The 16,073-nt window shown below is 40.6% G+C and overlaps 1 protein-coding gene across 10 annotated transcripts in view; it reads left to right on the plus strand.

Moving 5' to 3' along the window:
- Positions 1–12,054: 12,054 nt before the first annotated feature.
- The window catches only part of MFSD14A (major facilitator superfamily domain containing 14A), a gene marked incomplete at both ends in the record, with an annotated part of 37,989 nt that continues 33,970 nt past the window's right edge, over positions 12,055–16,073 (plus strand). For all 10 annotated transcript variants that reach the window (XM_080690765.1, XM_080690769.1, XM_080690771.1 and 7 more), the window contains one exon: positions 12,055–12,138. In XM_080690765.1, coding sequence (XP_080546891.1) covers positions 12,055–12,138 — 84 coding nt within the window. The remainder of the gene's footprint in view (positions 12,139–16,073) is intronic.

Genomic DNA, 16,073 nt, shown 5'->3' on the forward strand with positions numbered 1-16,073 from the left:
AGACTGGGGGTGTTGCTTCGAGGTCGAATGCCCCTGGGTTCCATCCCCAGACCTGCAAAAAAAAAAAAAAAAAAGAAATTTTGCCATATTACAGACTCTCTATCTTTATTAAACAGCACTACCCTACCCTAGCACATACCTAATAATTCCAGTACTTGGGAGGATGAGTCAGAAGAATCACAGGTTTGAGGCCAGCCTCAGCAATTTAGCAAAGTTTTAAAGTAAAAAAATAAAATAGGGATGGGGTGTAGGTAAGAGGTAGAATGCCCTAGATTCAATACCCAGCACAACAAAAAACAATATTGAAGCCCTACGCTCAAACTTTTATCCTGCCCTATTCCTCATACATTCAAGATAAAGGAGCAGGAAATGAGTGGGAAGGGAGGCTTTCCTTTTGTAAATCTTTAGTCTGTGAATATCCAGATTTTCTGGTGCATTTAACATTGATATTCATAAAATGTGGTCCTTTTATAGCACTCTGTAACTGATTTAGTCTGTTACTATAACTTCAAATATACTTTATCCCAGTTAGACTCTTCATGAACCTAAGATTGAATTTTCTTAGTTTTGATCATAAAATAATGTGTTCAAAAGAAAAAAAATAAATTAACTCAGCTAAAAAGAAGGGACTAAAATAGCATGCTACTCATTACTCTTTAGTTAAAGTTACGGTTTGAGACAGTGACTGTTACCATCTGGGAGAACTGTCCCCAGGGATCTTTGTTAGACCCCTGGGAATAATTCTCCAAAAAACCACAAAAAGATAAAAAGCACGGGTTCTTGTACTGAGCTAAGGATAGATATGCAATAGCCTGGACTCTTGCTGAAGATTTGAAGTTTATTTTTTTTTTATTTTAATTTTTATTTTTTGGTGGTACTGGGGTTCCTGGAAGCCCTTCTACCTCTGAGCTACGCTCCCAAACCTATTTTATATTTTTGAAACAGGGTCTCTTACGCCTGCGCAGCTGGCTTCGAACCTGCGTGATCTTCCTGTCTCCGCCTCCCAAGCGCGGGGCTTACAAGCGTGCCACCACGCCCAGCCCTGAAGGAGTTTATTAGAAAGACAGAAACAAAGAACACAGTTACAGCCCCATGCCATTCAGGAGTGGCATGGGGGGAGTAGTTCGAAGGAATTCACCGAAGTACAAAACACCGAACAGACCTTTTATACATGACATCCTCCATCTCGCTCACGTAATTTTGACGTAAAAGTCCCTGTAAAGTTCCTCCAAGGTGTCTCCTTTCATGAAGGTCAAACCCCCCCTCCCATCCTAGCTAGATTATCCAATTATTATGTAAACCTGCGTTTAGAAGGAGGATGAGGCCGGGCGTGGTGGCGCATGATTGTAATTCCCGTGCTCGGGAGGTGGAGACTGGAGGATGGCTGGCTTAAGAGACCCTGTTTCCAAATAAAAATATAAAAATAAGTCTGGGAGTGTAGCCTGGAGGTAGAAGGGTTTCCAGGAACCACAGATTTCCATCCCTAGTACCACCCACACACACACACACACACACACACACACAAAAGTAGGGTAAGCTGGGCATGGTGACTCACACTTGTAATCCCAGCATTTGGGAGGCTGAGACAGGATCATGGTTCTCAAAGACACTCAGCTACTTAGTGAGGCCCTTTGCAACTCAGTGAGACTGTTTCAAAATAAAGAATAAAAATTAGGGCTGGGGGTGTAGCTCAGAGGTAGAATGTCCCTGGGTTCCATCCCAAGCACTGCAAAAAAAAAAAAAAAAAAAAAAAAAGTAGGGCAATATTTCTTAACTATTCTAATAGGAATACACTGAATTCTAGAACTTTAAAACCTGTAGCTCACCGGGCATGGTGGCACATGCTTGTAATCCCTGCGCTTGGGAGGCAGAGACAGGAGGATCGCGCAGGTTCGAAGCCAGAGACCTTGTTTCCAAATAAAAATAATATAAAATAGGTCTGGGAGTGTAGTCTGGAGGTAGAAGGGTTTCCAGGAACCCCAGTACCACCAAAACAAACAAACAAACAAGCAGACAAAAAACCTGTAGCTCTATTTTGGATAATGTATATATAATACTTTAGATTTCCATTTCTTTGTATTATTTTCATTTGCCATATTCAAATTTGGTTTTGTTTTGAATATTTTGTCTATATAACTATTGCCTTTTTTTATTTTGCAGAACTGAGGACTGACACCAGGGCCTTGTGCATGCTGTGCAGGTGCTCTAGCACTAAGCTACATTCCTAGCCTTACCTCTACCCCTTGCAACCTTTATGTCTCAACCTCTCAAGTACTGGGATTATAGGTTTGCACCACCAGGCCCTGCTAACCCCAGCACTTTTTATTTTGAGCCAAGGTCTCACTAAGTTGTCCATGCTGGCCTCAAGCTTGCTATCCTCCTGCCTCATCCTCCTGAGAAGCTGGGATTATAGGCTTCCATCATCTCACCCAGCACACTACTGCCACAGCAATTTGTCATAGCATAATGGCTTTAATTATGCTATGACAGTTTAGCTTTAAAAACTGGTACTAGGCATGGAGTTGCACACCTGTAATCCCAGTACTTGAGAGGCTGAGGGAAGAGAATGGCAGCGATTGAAGGCCAGCCTCAGCTACTTAGCAAGATCCTGTTTTAAAATTAAAAATAAAAAGGGCTGGTGGTATAGCTCAGAGGTAGCATGCTCCTATGTTCAATCCCCGGTATCAGAAAAAAAAAATTCACTGATTATCTCCTGAGCTAACAAAGATGGGGGTTGTTAAGAAACTTTAATTTAAATTTTCTTCAACTTTACATTTTGAAATATACATAAAAGTTAAAAGAATAGCAAATAGCCAGGCGTGGTGGTGCATGCTTGTAATCCCAGCATTTGAGAGGCAGAGACCTGAGGATTGTGGTTCATGGACAGCCTCAGCTACTTAGTGAGGCCCTTTGAAACTCAGTGAGACCCTGTTTCAAAAAAAAAAAAGACTAAAAAGTAGGGCTGGAGGTATAGCTCTGAGGTACAATGCCCCTGGGTTCCATCCCTAGTACTGCAAAAAAAAAAAAAAAAAAAAAAAAAAAAAAAAAGAATAGCAAATAATATGTTTAACAATTACTATCATTTGACATTTGAGAGCTTGATCTCTTTTGGGACCCTTTATCTCTTAAATGCTTCAGCGTTGTGTTCTAAAACTAAAGACATTTTCCTGATTAAATTTATTCAAATATTTCTAATTACCTAAAAAATTACTTGCTATAAAATTTTATTATTTATTTATTTTTTGCGGGTCTGGGAATGGAACCCAGGGGCATTTGACCTCCGAACCACACCCCCTGCCCTATTTTTTATTCTTTATTTTGAAACAAGGTCTCAATAAGTTGCAAAGGACCTCACTAAGTAGCTGAGGCTGTCTGCAAATTGCAATCCTCCGGTCTCAGCCTCCTGAATGCTGGGATTACAAGTGTGCATCACCACACCCGGCTTAGAGTTTTATTTTTGAACCAAGATAAACTGATGTTTGTGTTTTGTATCTGATTCTCTTTCAGTCTAAAGGCCTTTCCCTCCATCCCTATAGGCTTTTTCCCCAGGAGAGGACTTTTGCTTGGCTGCTACTTGGGACAAATGTTCTTTGTTTGGCTTGTTATCTTTATTCTTTGTTTTTACTTTGAACTGAAAGTCAAGTCTATAGATTTGATTAGCTTCCGGTTAAGTATTATTTGTTTTTGGCAAGAAAATTTCACAAGTGATACAGATTTTACATTACTTTCTATTAGAAGGCACATATCCTAGATGTTCTTATTAATGTAGTAATCGATTAGTCAATGTGATGATTACTAGATCTCCCCACTGAAAAAGTCGTCCCCCCAATTAGTAATCTTTAAGAGTATTTTGGCACCATGGGAATATTCTGTTCCCTGACAGCTTTTCATCCAGTGGCTTTAGCATCAATTAATGATTACTTTTTGTTTTTGTTTTGTTGCTAGGGATTGAACCCATGGGCATTCTACCTCTGAGCTATTCTCCCCAGTCCTTTTTATTTATTTTGAAAAAGAGTTTTGATTGGTTGCTGAAAAAACTCACTAAATTTCTGAGGCTGTCCTTGAAACTGCAATCTTCTGCCTCAGCCTACCAAGAACTGGGATTACCGGCATGTGCCACCATACATGGCTTTTTTTGTTTTGAGATGAGGTCTTGCTATGTTGCCCAGGATGGCCTTGAATGCCTGGGCTCAAGTGATCCTCTTGCCTCAACCTACCCCCATAGTAGTTGGGAATACAAGCATGTACTACAGCTCCCATTTCAATTATTCTTCACTAAGTCATTTATTACAGTATAGTGCAAATAGTAATTTAAATTTATAAAAATTTTCTAATTTCCTTCTATGTTTCTTAGTTCATATTCTACTTTTAAAAACTCTATTTTGCTGGGCATGGTGGCTCACACCTGTAATCCCAGCACATAGGCTGAAACAGGAGGACTCCAAGTTTGAGGGCAGCTCAGCAAGTGGTGAGACTCATGAACCTAGCAAGATCCTGTTTCAATATAAAAATAAAAATAGGATTGGGGGTATATCTCAGAGGTAGAGAATAATGCCCCAGTATCACAAAAAATGAAATAAAAAATAATAAAAACTCTATTTTTCCTCCTTTCCTCCATCACTCTCTTTTTTTTTTTCACTGTCTTCATGAATTTTTAAAAAATCAGGCAGTATATTAATAGTCAATAAGTTCTTTCTGATACTCTTATGTTGACCTTATATATGGTGAAAGTCACTATAACCTAGCTCTCAGAGCTTTGAAACATCACATTAGCAAGTTCTGCCTATCTTTAGATAAAACAAGGTGTCCTATACTTCCTGTGTATTGTATTATTTCAAACCTGTAAAATCAGTTATTTTTCCCAGACGTTCTATTCCTTCTAAGGTGAATGGAATTGAAGATCTATTGTTAGTAAGGTGTCAAATCAGTATTTACAATTAAAATTTTAACTTGATAGGCTTTTTTTAATCTATTTTCTTTCTTTCCCTTTATAGTCAAAATCTTGGTTCTTATTAGCATTAATACACGTGGTTTATATGTTTTATTACATATGTTTCAATACCATAATACCAATATTTTTATTAATGCTAAATGTAATAAAGTTTAAGATGTTTTTGCATTTGTTTGTCCTTAGACTATAATCTGCTAAAAATGTATCATCAAAATATGTGTATATGTGTTCAAAAGTTAATGGAAGCCGGGCTTGGTGGCTCATGCTTATAATCCCAGTGCTTGGGAGGCTGAGGCAGGAGGATCACACAGGTTTGAAGCCAGCCTCGGCTACTAAGTGAGACTCTCAGGAACTTAGCGAGACCCTGTTTCCAAATAAAATATAAAACAGATCTGAGAGTATAGCCCGGAGGTAGAAAAGCCCCTGGGTTCCATCCCCAGTACTCCAAAAAAGGAGAAAAAAAAAAGCTAATGGAAACTGGGCATGGTTGCACATGCCTGTAATGCCAGTACTTGAGTCTGAGACAGGAGGATTTAAGGTTCGAGACCAGCCTCAGCAACTTTGTGAGGCCGTCAGTAACTTAGCAAGACCCTGTCCCCAAATAAAAAATAAAATAAGGCTGGGTTATAGCTCAGTTCAATCCCCAGTACCACAAAAATAAAAAAAGTTAATGGAAACTGGGTGTGGTGGCCCATGCCTGTAATCCCTGTACTTGGGAGGCTGAGACAGGAGGATCACATATTTGAGGCCAGTGTGCAGCAATTTAGAAAAAAACTGTTTCAAAATAAAACTAGAGGGGGGGTAGCTCAGAGGTAGGACATCCTGTGTTCAATCCCCAATACTACCAAAAGAATAAAAAAATAAAAAAGTTAGCAAAAATCCTTTGTGTAGTTATCAATGTGATAAATTTAAGTTCACTGGTTTTTATTTATACTCAATTTGGAAATCACTTTTAACAACTTTATTCTACTTATTATGTAATGGGGATTTATTGCAGGGCATTCTATCACCAAGCTATACTCCAGCCTTTTTTTACTTTTGAATTTTGAAACATGGTCTCACCAAGTTTCTGAGGCTAGCTTTGAACCTGCGATCCTCCTGTCTCAGCCTCCCAAGTACTGGAATTACAGGCAGGTGCAACCATTCCTGGTTCTTTATTTTACTTTTGAATATGTGAATCACACTTTATATGGTTCAAAAGTTAAAACTATATGCATGGTATACTCAAGAAATCTAGTTAGTTCTCATGCCTGTCCTTCCTATGTTTCTTTTGAAACAGTAAATGTGTGTGTTGTATTTATTATTTCTTTCACTAATGGTCTTTTGTGGTTTATGAAATTTATTTTGATGCTTAAAGTATGTCAGTCCTAGTGGTTACCTTATACTGATAATATTTTACAAAGCTTTTTTTGTTTTGTTGTTGTTGTGGTACTGGGGATGAAACCCAGGGGCATTCTACCTCTGGGCTACACCCCAGCCCTATTTTTCTTTTCTTTTTTTTTTTTGCAGTACTGGGGATGGAACCTAGGGACATTCTACCTCCAAGAACAACCCCAGCCGTATTTTTTTCTTCTTTATTTTGAAACAGGGTCTCACTGAGTTGAAAAGGGACTTACTAAGTAGCTGAGGCTGTCTGCAAACTGTGATCCTCCTATCTCAGCCTCCGAAATACTGGGATTACAAGCTTGTGCTACTATACCCGGTTTATAGAACTTTTTTGCTTGTAGGCGTCTACTCTAATTTTCCAGGTTTTTTTTTTTTTTTTTTAAGTGGTACTAGGGACTGAAACCAGGGACTCTCAATTACTGAGCTACATTCTCAGCCCTTTTTATTTTTTATTTTTAGACAGGTCTCAGTAAGTTGCCCAAGCTAGCCTTGAATTTAGGATATTCCTGCCTCAGCATCCTAGTAGCTGGAATTACTTGCATGTACCACTGTGCCCAGCAATTTGCCGGCTGTTCTTTCTAACTCGCATCTAATTGTCTATATGACAGTTAATGAACCTTTTTTTCTTGTCCTTTTAGATTTTGTTTTATTTCTACTTTAGAACATCTAAGCACACCATTTCCCCACCCTTATTCTTGTCTATGTTGTCAAATTAAATATATTAAGTTTTTAAGAATATGTTTAATACTCTATACCAGTATTTTATTTGAAGTCTCCTTTATCAACTCTTGGCTGAATAATATTCTAGTAGAGTATTCAAGAAGGACTATTAAGTATAATATTCTCTAAGTTGTAGCATGATTTGATTTCTCCTATAGCCTCGATGCTTGAAGTACAGCTTGACTACATTGCAGAATCCTACCTTGGTGGCGTACACCTATAATAGGTGGTGTACACCTAAAATTCTACTACTTGGTTGCTGAGACAGGAGGATCATGGGTTCACAGCCAGCCTCAACATCTTAGGGAGGCCCTCTGCAACTTAGTGAGACCCTGTTTCAAAATAAAAAATAAAATAGGTCCACAGAGCAGGGCATGTAGCTTGGATGCCCCTGGGTTCAATCCCCAGCACCAAAAGAATCCTAGTTTGACACTTGCTTGTCTTGAATTGTGTTAAAATATGGTTTGTTGTTGGGTTTTGCCTGAAGACCTAGATAATTGTATAGTTTTGTCATTGATCCTTTTTATCTCTTTTGTCCTTAGAAGTGTTATATTCCTGTTTCTTAACTTTAATCTGTATCTATTCTCACAGATATCCTATAATTGGTCATTTTTTAGATTTGCAGTATATTATCTGAGTTTGAGCAATTCTCTATTTCTTCCAGTTTAGTGTTTTTATTGAACCCAGGGGCATTTTACCTCCAAGCTATATCCTCAGCCTTATTTGACTTTTTTATTTGGAAATAAGGGTCTCCCTGAGTTGCTAAGGGCCTGGTTAAGTTGCTGAGGCTAACTTCACACCTGCACTCCTCCTGTCTCAGCCTCCCAAGTACTGAGAATATAGATGTGCACCACCACCACAATTCCTATTGAGGTTTTTTTTTTTTTTTTTTTTTTTGTGGTACTGGGGTTCCTGGAAGCCCTTCTACCTCCAGGCTACACTCCCACAGGCTACACTCCCAGACCTATTTTATATTTTTTATTTGGAAACGGTCTCTTAAGCCAGCGCAGCTGGCTTTGAACCTGCGCGATCCTCCTGTCTCCACCTCCCAAGCGCAGGGATTACAAGTGTGCCCGGCTCTTCCTATTGAGTTTTAAAACTGGTATTTGTTGTGTTCTTTCACATCTGCCATTGCTCATTTAGTGATCTTTAATTCATGATGGAATATTGTATATTTTTTCTTCTCCTTCGTATTTCCGGGAGGGTAGTATTTTCTTTTGAGTCATTTTTTCCCACCTAGGGAAATCAGGTGGCATGCTAGATACTGTGTGCTATCACTATCCAATACCCCCAGGAAAACGCTGCTGTTTTTGAGACAGGGTCTCACTGTACTGCCCAGGCTATTTTGAATTCTGGAATTTAATTCTGGAATTTAATCCTCACACCTCAGCTCCCCAGTTAGTATGGTCTACATGCAAGTGCTACTGCACCTGCCTTCTACTGACTGGAAAACTTTCATTTCCTACTTTATTTTTATAGTAGCACTGAATGGATTTTTAGTGGACTTTCTATTCATATTTTCCTATATCAACAGTAATAGGTGATGGCGCTAGGGCGTAGCTCAGTGGTAGAGTGCTTGCCTAGCACATGCAAGGCCCTAAGCTCAATCTCTAGTACTGCAAAAAACAGTAACGGGCGATGCTGTGGAAGAGAGGGGAGAAGGATATAGGTGATTTATTGTTTCACAGTTAAGAGGACTCCTGTTAGCAGTTTCTTTAAACTGAAAGTTTAACGGCACATTTGGAGGGCAGGGATAGGTTGGGGATTCTGTAATACAATCTCCTTTAGAACTTGATTACAAACAAATATAAATATATATGTAAACATATATATGTAAACATATATGTTTATATATATGTAAACATATATATGTATGTAAACATATATATGTATGTATATATTTACGTACGTGTGTGTGTGTGTGTGTGTGTGTGTCTTTTTTGGTACTGGGGATTGAATTCAGGGGCATTTTACCTCTGAGCTATATCCTCAGCCCTATTATTTTTTTAGTACTCGGATTAAACCCAGGGATGTTCTACCTTTGAGCTATACCCCCAGCCATTTTTTATCTTTTATTTTGAAATATGGTCTCACTGAGTTGTGGAGAACCTTGTTAAACTGCTGAGGCTGGCAGAGAATTTATGATTCTCCTGTCTCATCCTCCCAACTATTGGGTTTACATGTGTGTGCCACCATGCTCAGCTCCTTTTTGTCTTTTCATGTTTGTTTTTTGTTTTGTTGTTGTTTTTTTGGTTGCTGAGGATTGAATCCAGAGGAGGTTCTATCTCTGAGCCATATCTTCAGCTCTTTTTATTTTGAAGTAGGGTCTTGCTAAATTGATGAGTCTGGCCTCAATCCTGCAACCTTCCTGTTTCAGCCTTCCAAGTACTTGGATTATAGGTATGTGCCACCAAGCCAGGCTCTATTTAGTTTCATCTACATCCCTTCCTCTTCAAGGAATCTTTCCTCTTTCATGTTGCCTCATGAACTATTACATGAACTTGTTTCCAAACCTTGGTTTCTGCCTATTTTCAAGCCTGAATCTCAGACTTAATTTGGGGAATCTCTAATATCCTTCCAAATTATTTCTCTTTTATATTAGGCAGTGCTAATTTATGTTGACTATGACCAAAGAACCCTAACTGACATGTCAGCCTACTAACAAAGCTTGTGTGAATATCTGTGGGGAGCCATTAAGGCCTTCCCCTAGATTGTTGTCTCTGACCAGCTGATTGTCCTTCGCCCAGAGTCAACAAGGTTTGGGGTTATGGAAAGTTCAGAGGTCTGAGAGAGGATCAGGTGGTGATGACACGACTGATAGGCCTATCTGTAATGTATGTGTTTTGTATTGGTCTGTATTGTATTCCGGTGGTGGTAGCACGAGAATGTTGATTGACTTGTAGCTGTGTATAAAACCGCTGGAAAAACAAGGTCGGCATCGGCGCAATAAAGACGAGATTGACCCAGAAGCTGTGTTGGCCAGGAGTGTCCGCGCAATAGAGAATACTGACCCAGGCATAATCGTCGACCGGTAGGAAATATTGAAACACGAACAGGGGTCGACCAGTAGAGATAGTAGGCTGGCGGCTCCCCCACGTTAGGGTTAAAAACTCTTCATCCTCATGCCTCACTTTAGAACTCCTACTCTTGCCGGCAGGCTCCGGCAAATATGCACAACCCAAATCACAAACTAAGCCATAAGTAGAGACAGAATAGATATGTTAGAACAGGACTGATCTTTCTTGTTTGGAAACCCTTCTAGCAGAAAGCCTAGAACATTCTGGTCATGTATGTGTTAAATTTGTATTTCTATTAACAGCAGCACTTACCTCAATCTTTTACCTTTTTTTTATGTTTGTTTTTTAACTGTCCCCTTACTCAATGTGTAAGCTTCATTCTTGGTTTATTTTCCATTTCTAGTAAGTATGGAAATAGAAAGAGTAGAAAATTCAATCAAACTTATTTCTTAACATTTCATTTTGAAATTTCAAATGTACAGAAAAGTTGCAAAAACTCACTCATTCTCTTTGCCCCATCTTTTCCCTTTATCTTGTATATTAGTTATTTATAACTGTATGACAAATTACCCCAAAGCTTACTGACATAACAACTGCAGGGCCTTGGACATGGTAAGCAAGTGCTCTAACACTGGACTACAGCCCCAGCCCAGGTGTGGGTCTCTTGTGAGGCTGCAATTGGGATGTTGGCAGTAGCTGTAGTCAGCTAAAGGACTGACCAGGGCTGGAGGATCTACTCACTCCCAGGATGAGTCACCATGGTTTTTGGTACACCTCAGTTCCTGGATATCAGGAACTCTCAAGCTGCTTGGAGCTGGGATAGATTATTTTGGTTGATTTTTTGTGTAGCCTCATGACACAGTCCACTACCCCAGACTCAGGCTCAGAGTGATTGAAACCTAGCTAGCAAAGAAGATACCTTTTATGACCTAGCCTCTGAAGTCAACACTGTCACCATTTCTTTAATCTGTGAGATAGAAAAGCATCACTAGGCCCAGCCAAGAGGCAAGGAGAGGGGAATCAGATTTCACCTCTTCCAGGAAGAAACACTGAATCTGTGAACATATCTTAGAATCACTGGTGGTGGTTGTTGTTTTTTTAACATTTTGCCATTTTGCTTTGTCACTCTCTTCCCTGTCTCCTACCATTGGAGGGTAGGTAGTCTGTATTTTATCCCTTTACTTCTTAACACTAAAAAACGTTACTGGAGGAAAAATATATTTGTAAGTATTTCTAACAGTTACGAAAATAAAAAATATAACTCTGGTAATATTTCACATTCCACTTGTATCAATTGCTCTAGCAATCTCCCACTCTAGCCTCCAAGTTAATTTTTAAGTGATATAGTAAAAAGGTAGTGGTTTACAAAGTGTGACTTAAGTCATGTAAATTTTTATTGGCAGGATATAAGAACACTAGTGGGACCCTGAGCATCAGAAAAACAAAAGGCTATTTCTAAAATTCCAACTTACCTTTATCGCTTAGGTTACTCACCATTTCTGGAAAATGACTTTAATTTTTTACTCCCTCAGTTCCGTCTAGGTAAGAACACAGTTGGAGACTGTGCTAATAGTTTAGGACTTCTGTTTACAATTCTGGTGCAACTACTTTTCAGCTATGAGTAGTTCACAACTCTCTGAAACAGAAACTTCGTCTAAGAAGGGAGTACAAAGGCAGACCCTCCAGCTCCGCAGACGGAGCCCCGCACAGCGCCTGCGCGGCGGCCGGCCTGAGTGGGCGGGGCGCGTCACGTGGGCGGGCCGGAGCGTCACGTGGGCGGCGCGGGCGCGTCACGTGGGCGGGGCGGGCTGGTCGGCCGATCGCACGATGTGACGCGCCGCCCGAGGCAGGCCGGGCCCTCAAGATGGCGGCGGGCGCCCGGAGCGGCTCGGCCCGGCAGTAGTGGCGGGACGGCACTCGCCGCGGGGGCCGGCCGCCCCGGGAGTGGCTGCAGCAGCGCCAGGATTCGAGGATGGTAAAATGACCCAGGGGAAGAAGAAGAAACGGGCCGCGAACCGCAGTATCATGCTGGCCAAGAAGATCATCATTAAGGACGGAGGCACGGTGAGCCGGGGTTCCGCGCCAGCGAGCGCCCGGGCCCGCGTCGGTCACCTCCGGCCCTTCGCCCCGCGGCCCCCAGTCCGCTCTCTCGGCGCGGGCCCGCGCGCTCGGCCGGACTCTGCCCCCCGGCGCCGGTCTGCGGCCTCCGGGGCCTGCCCGCCTGTCCCCGCCGAGGAGCCCGCTCTCCCGCACCTGCCGCCCCGGAGGCCCGCGGCCCACGTGCCCGCTGCCGCCCCGGCCGGCCCGCCGCGCCCTGCCCTCCCCTGTGCCCTCACGGCTGCGGCCGGCTGGCATCTGGCGCGGCCGGGGCCGGGGCCGAGGGGCGCTTGCCTCCCGCCTGGTCGCGGTGCGCCGACCGGAGCTGCCTGGGGAGGAGCCGCCGGAGGTGCCTTCCTCGGGAGAGGGGAGTCCGATCGTGGGCCCTCGGGCCTACGTTTAATCGGCTGGTTTTCGGGGAAGTTTTCTTGTTGTGCTTTAAAATAAAATGGAAAAAAAAATACTGCGTAAGACTCATCGCGGTATGAAGATTAGGGGAAGACGTTTTGAGAGTGAGACAGGTTGATAGCAAGAAAAAAATTTGCTTTTTAGAAACATTTCTTATTCACGTTAAACTTTAAGTAATGTGCTGGAGTTTACCAGCAGGGGTCGTAGGATTTTTAATTGAAAAGAGAACTCACCTATACTTTTGTGCTGAGATTTGCCGGTTGTTACTCGCTGATCTTTGTTGCATCCCATGATAACACGTTCTGAAATAGAATGAAAAGGTGACATGTGCTTACTTAAGGTGTGCAGAGCTGGTTCCTTTCATTCTTTTCCTGTTTCTATTCTAATGGACCCTTGATCAACTGCTAGCACAGTACTAAATATGTAAGTAGGCCACCATGAGGAGTTGCTGAATTCAATCGAAATGACAACTTTCTTTGACATCTCAGAACATGGCCTGGTCTGTGCCAAAATTTAGAAAGCTTGGGGCATTTGGAACGGTTTCAGAATATGTTTTTTGTTAACCGTCATATTTGACGTTTATTGGAAAAAGAAATCTCTCAGATCCTTTTTATTGTACTTTTTTTAAATTTATTTTTTGGTAATGGGGATTGAAGCCAGAGGCATTCATTCTACTTCCGAGCTACACTCAGCCCTTTTTATTTTGAAACAGGGTCTCACTAAGTTGCTGAGGCTGCTGTTCAACTTGCCATCCTGTCCCAGTCACCTAAGTGCTGGGATTACAGGCATATGCCACCATGCTCCACTGTACTTGTATATTCAGATATTACTTTGATGAAATCAGTTACCGAAGTCACCGTTCTTTTGACCAAGGTGATAACAGCTGTGTTGGGAGGAAAAAAATCTGTGGCCTTTGTCAGCCATAGAGACCAAATTCTATCTGAAAGTCTTCAAAATAGAGGCAGTAAAGGTTATATAAAACTAAGCGATGCAGTATTCGTTGCAAAGATAAGAATGATCAAGAAGCATCTTTTCAGAACTTATCCTTGAAAGTTTAGTTTCCTCTTTTTGCAGTTTGGTTTGCTTTATAGGAGACTTTTTTCCACATTCTGTGAGTTTTGGTGAAGCTTTATTTTATAAAGCTTTGTTATCTTGTTATTTACTAAAGTTATAGTGAATTCAAAGCTTGGTTTAGGACACAAAATATGATTTTTGCACCAGAATATGTGTTTCCAGAGGGCACACACAATAACCAACTTTTGTTGGGGGTCTTTGGGCATTGGGCATATTATCATTGCTCATCTTATTACACTTAATGTTTCAGTCTCTTTTAGAATGAGGGCTTTGTTTTTTGCATCTTTGAATCGCACAGGGCCTAGTGTATAGGAGGAGGAGGGTGGTGGTGGTGGTGGTGGTGCTGCTGCTGCTGCTGCTGCTGCTGCTTGAACTCCACTTTCTACCCTGAGCTCCACCTCCAGCCTTTTTTTTTTTTTTTTTTTTTTTTGGTGGCACTGAACCTAGAGGCATTCACCCCAGCCCTATTTTATTTTTATTTGGAAACAGTGTCTCCCTAGGTTGATGAGAGTCTCATTAATGCTGGAGCTGCCCTCAAACTTGTGATCTTCCTGTCTCAGCCACCCAAGTAGTTGGATTACAAATGTGCACCACCACACCCAGCTTCCCCAGCCCTATTTTATTTTTTTTGTTATGAAGTGTTTTGAAATGCGTATAAGTTGCTGGGTCTCACTAAGAACCTGTTATCCTCCTGTCTCAGCCTCCCAAGTACTGGGGTTGCAGGCATGGGACACTGCACCCAGCTGTTATGAATATCTTTTAAGAAAAGGAAAAAATACTGCCTTTTGATATTCTGCTTTTGTATGTATGTGTGTTTAAGTTTATTGTAGAATGGCCGTAGAATTGTTGCTGTTGATATATTATAGAGCTGTTTTTTGTGTGTGGTACTGGAATATTTATTTTTACTTTTTTTTTTTATTTTTGGTGGTACTGGGGTTCCTGGAAACCCTTCTACCTCCGGGCTACATTCCCAGACACCTATTTTTTATATTTTTATTTGGAAACAGGGTCTCTTAAGCCAGTGAAGCTGGCATAGAACCTGCACGGTCCTCCTGACTCTGCCTCCCAAGTGTGTGCCACCACACCTGGCCTAGTACTGGGATATTTAAACCTAGGAACTCACGCATTCTAGGCAAGTAGTCTACCAAGCAGCTGCCTGCCCTGAGCTTTTACAAAGTCCCACCAGTTGGTTGATTTATTTAGAAGCAGGTGCCCGAGATGGTATAGTCAGGATATGACGGTCTCTGAAATACTGTTCAATCTTTGGTGCCAATTTTATTCCCTTTCGTTTTCTTTCTCCTTTGAATTATGTTACTAAGTTATTTTGCTCTGACTTTCTGCTGATAAAATCTTTGTAAGCCTGTTTAGCCAATTTTAGTATTTAAAAACAAAAGTAGTGAGTTAATGATTTGCTAAAAAAATTAGAACTGATTTACAGTTTTTAGCAGTTAAAAAGAAGTGAATGCTTCTAAATGAACCACTTACTAATTTTCTTTTTTCCTGGATCTGGGAATCCAACCCAGGGCCTTGCATTGTACTAGGTAAGTGAACTACCAGTGAAATATACACACATCCCCTTTGTTACTGCATTTTCTTATTTCTTGAAATTATATTTCAATCTACTTCAGAGCCAGGATAAAGATAATATGTTACCCTGTGAGTAGCACACAGTTAAGGTACATTAAGTTCTGTAGATCTTTGTCAAATGTTCTTAACCTTGGACTATTCACCCTGAAGCTGATTTTAAAAATTTTAACTACATTTAACTACCTTCCAAATCAAGAGGGCTAACTATATAGTAAAAACACATCGTAACTAACTACAGAGTAAGTGCCATCGGTGAAATTAGGCATTTAATCACCCATATACCACTTCACCCTTAGCCATGGCATTGGTGAATTTTCTTTTGAAGCATTCAAATGTAGAAATGAAGTTTCTAAGTTTTCATATAATATGTAACTAAAATTTTGATGTGTCTGTTTCATTGAGACCATTTAAGATAATTGAATTAAAATCACATTCTTACATGTAGAATAATTTTGTTAAATCATTATCATGATTGCTAGATTGTTTATAAGCATGTTGTTAGAAGCTGTGAGCTAAACCGCTACTCACACGAGGTACATATATTATCAGATTTGAATTCCTTCTGATTTTTAAAAGTTTGCTTATTTTTATATAATCTTTATTTTGTGAATATAGTTATGGGACTATATATCTGACAAAGTGAAAATGTACAGTTCTTTCACAAATGATATAGTAAAATAACTTTAAAGATTTGATGGAAGGCAAGTCATAAGTCAGTTACTTTGATGAAAATACATAAAAAAGAAAAACTAGTATATCATTGCAAAACGAAATATACCCAGAGAAGCAGCGCGCCAGTTTTTCTCTACTTGCAGTGAGAATAAGTAGGAATC

The sequence above is a fragment of the Muscardinus avellanarius genome (genome assembly GCF_963383645.1).
Source record: "Muscardinus avellanarius genome assembly, chromosome: 3".
NCBI lineage: Eukaryota > Metazoa > Chordata > Mammalia > Rodentia > Gliridae > Muscardinus > Muscardinus avellanarius.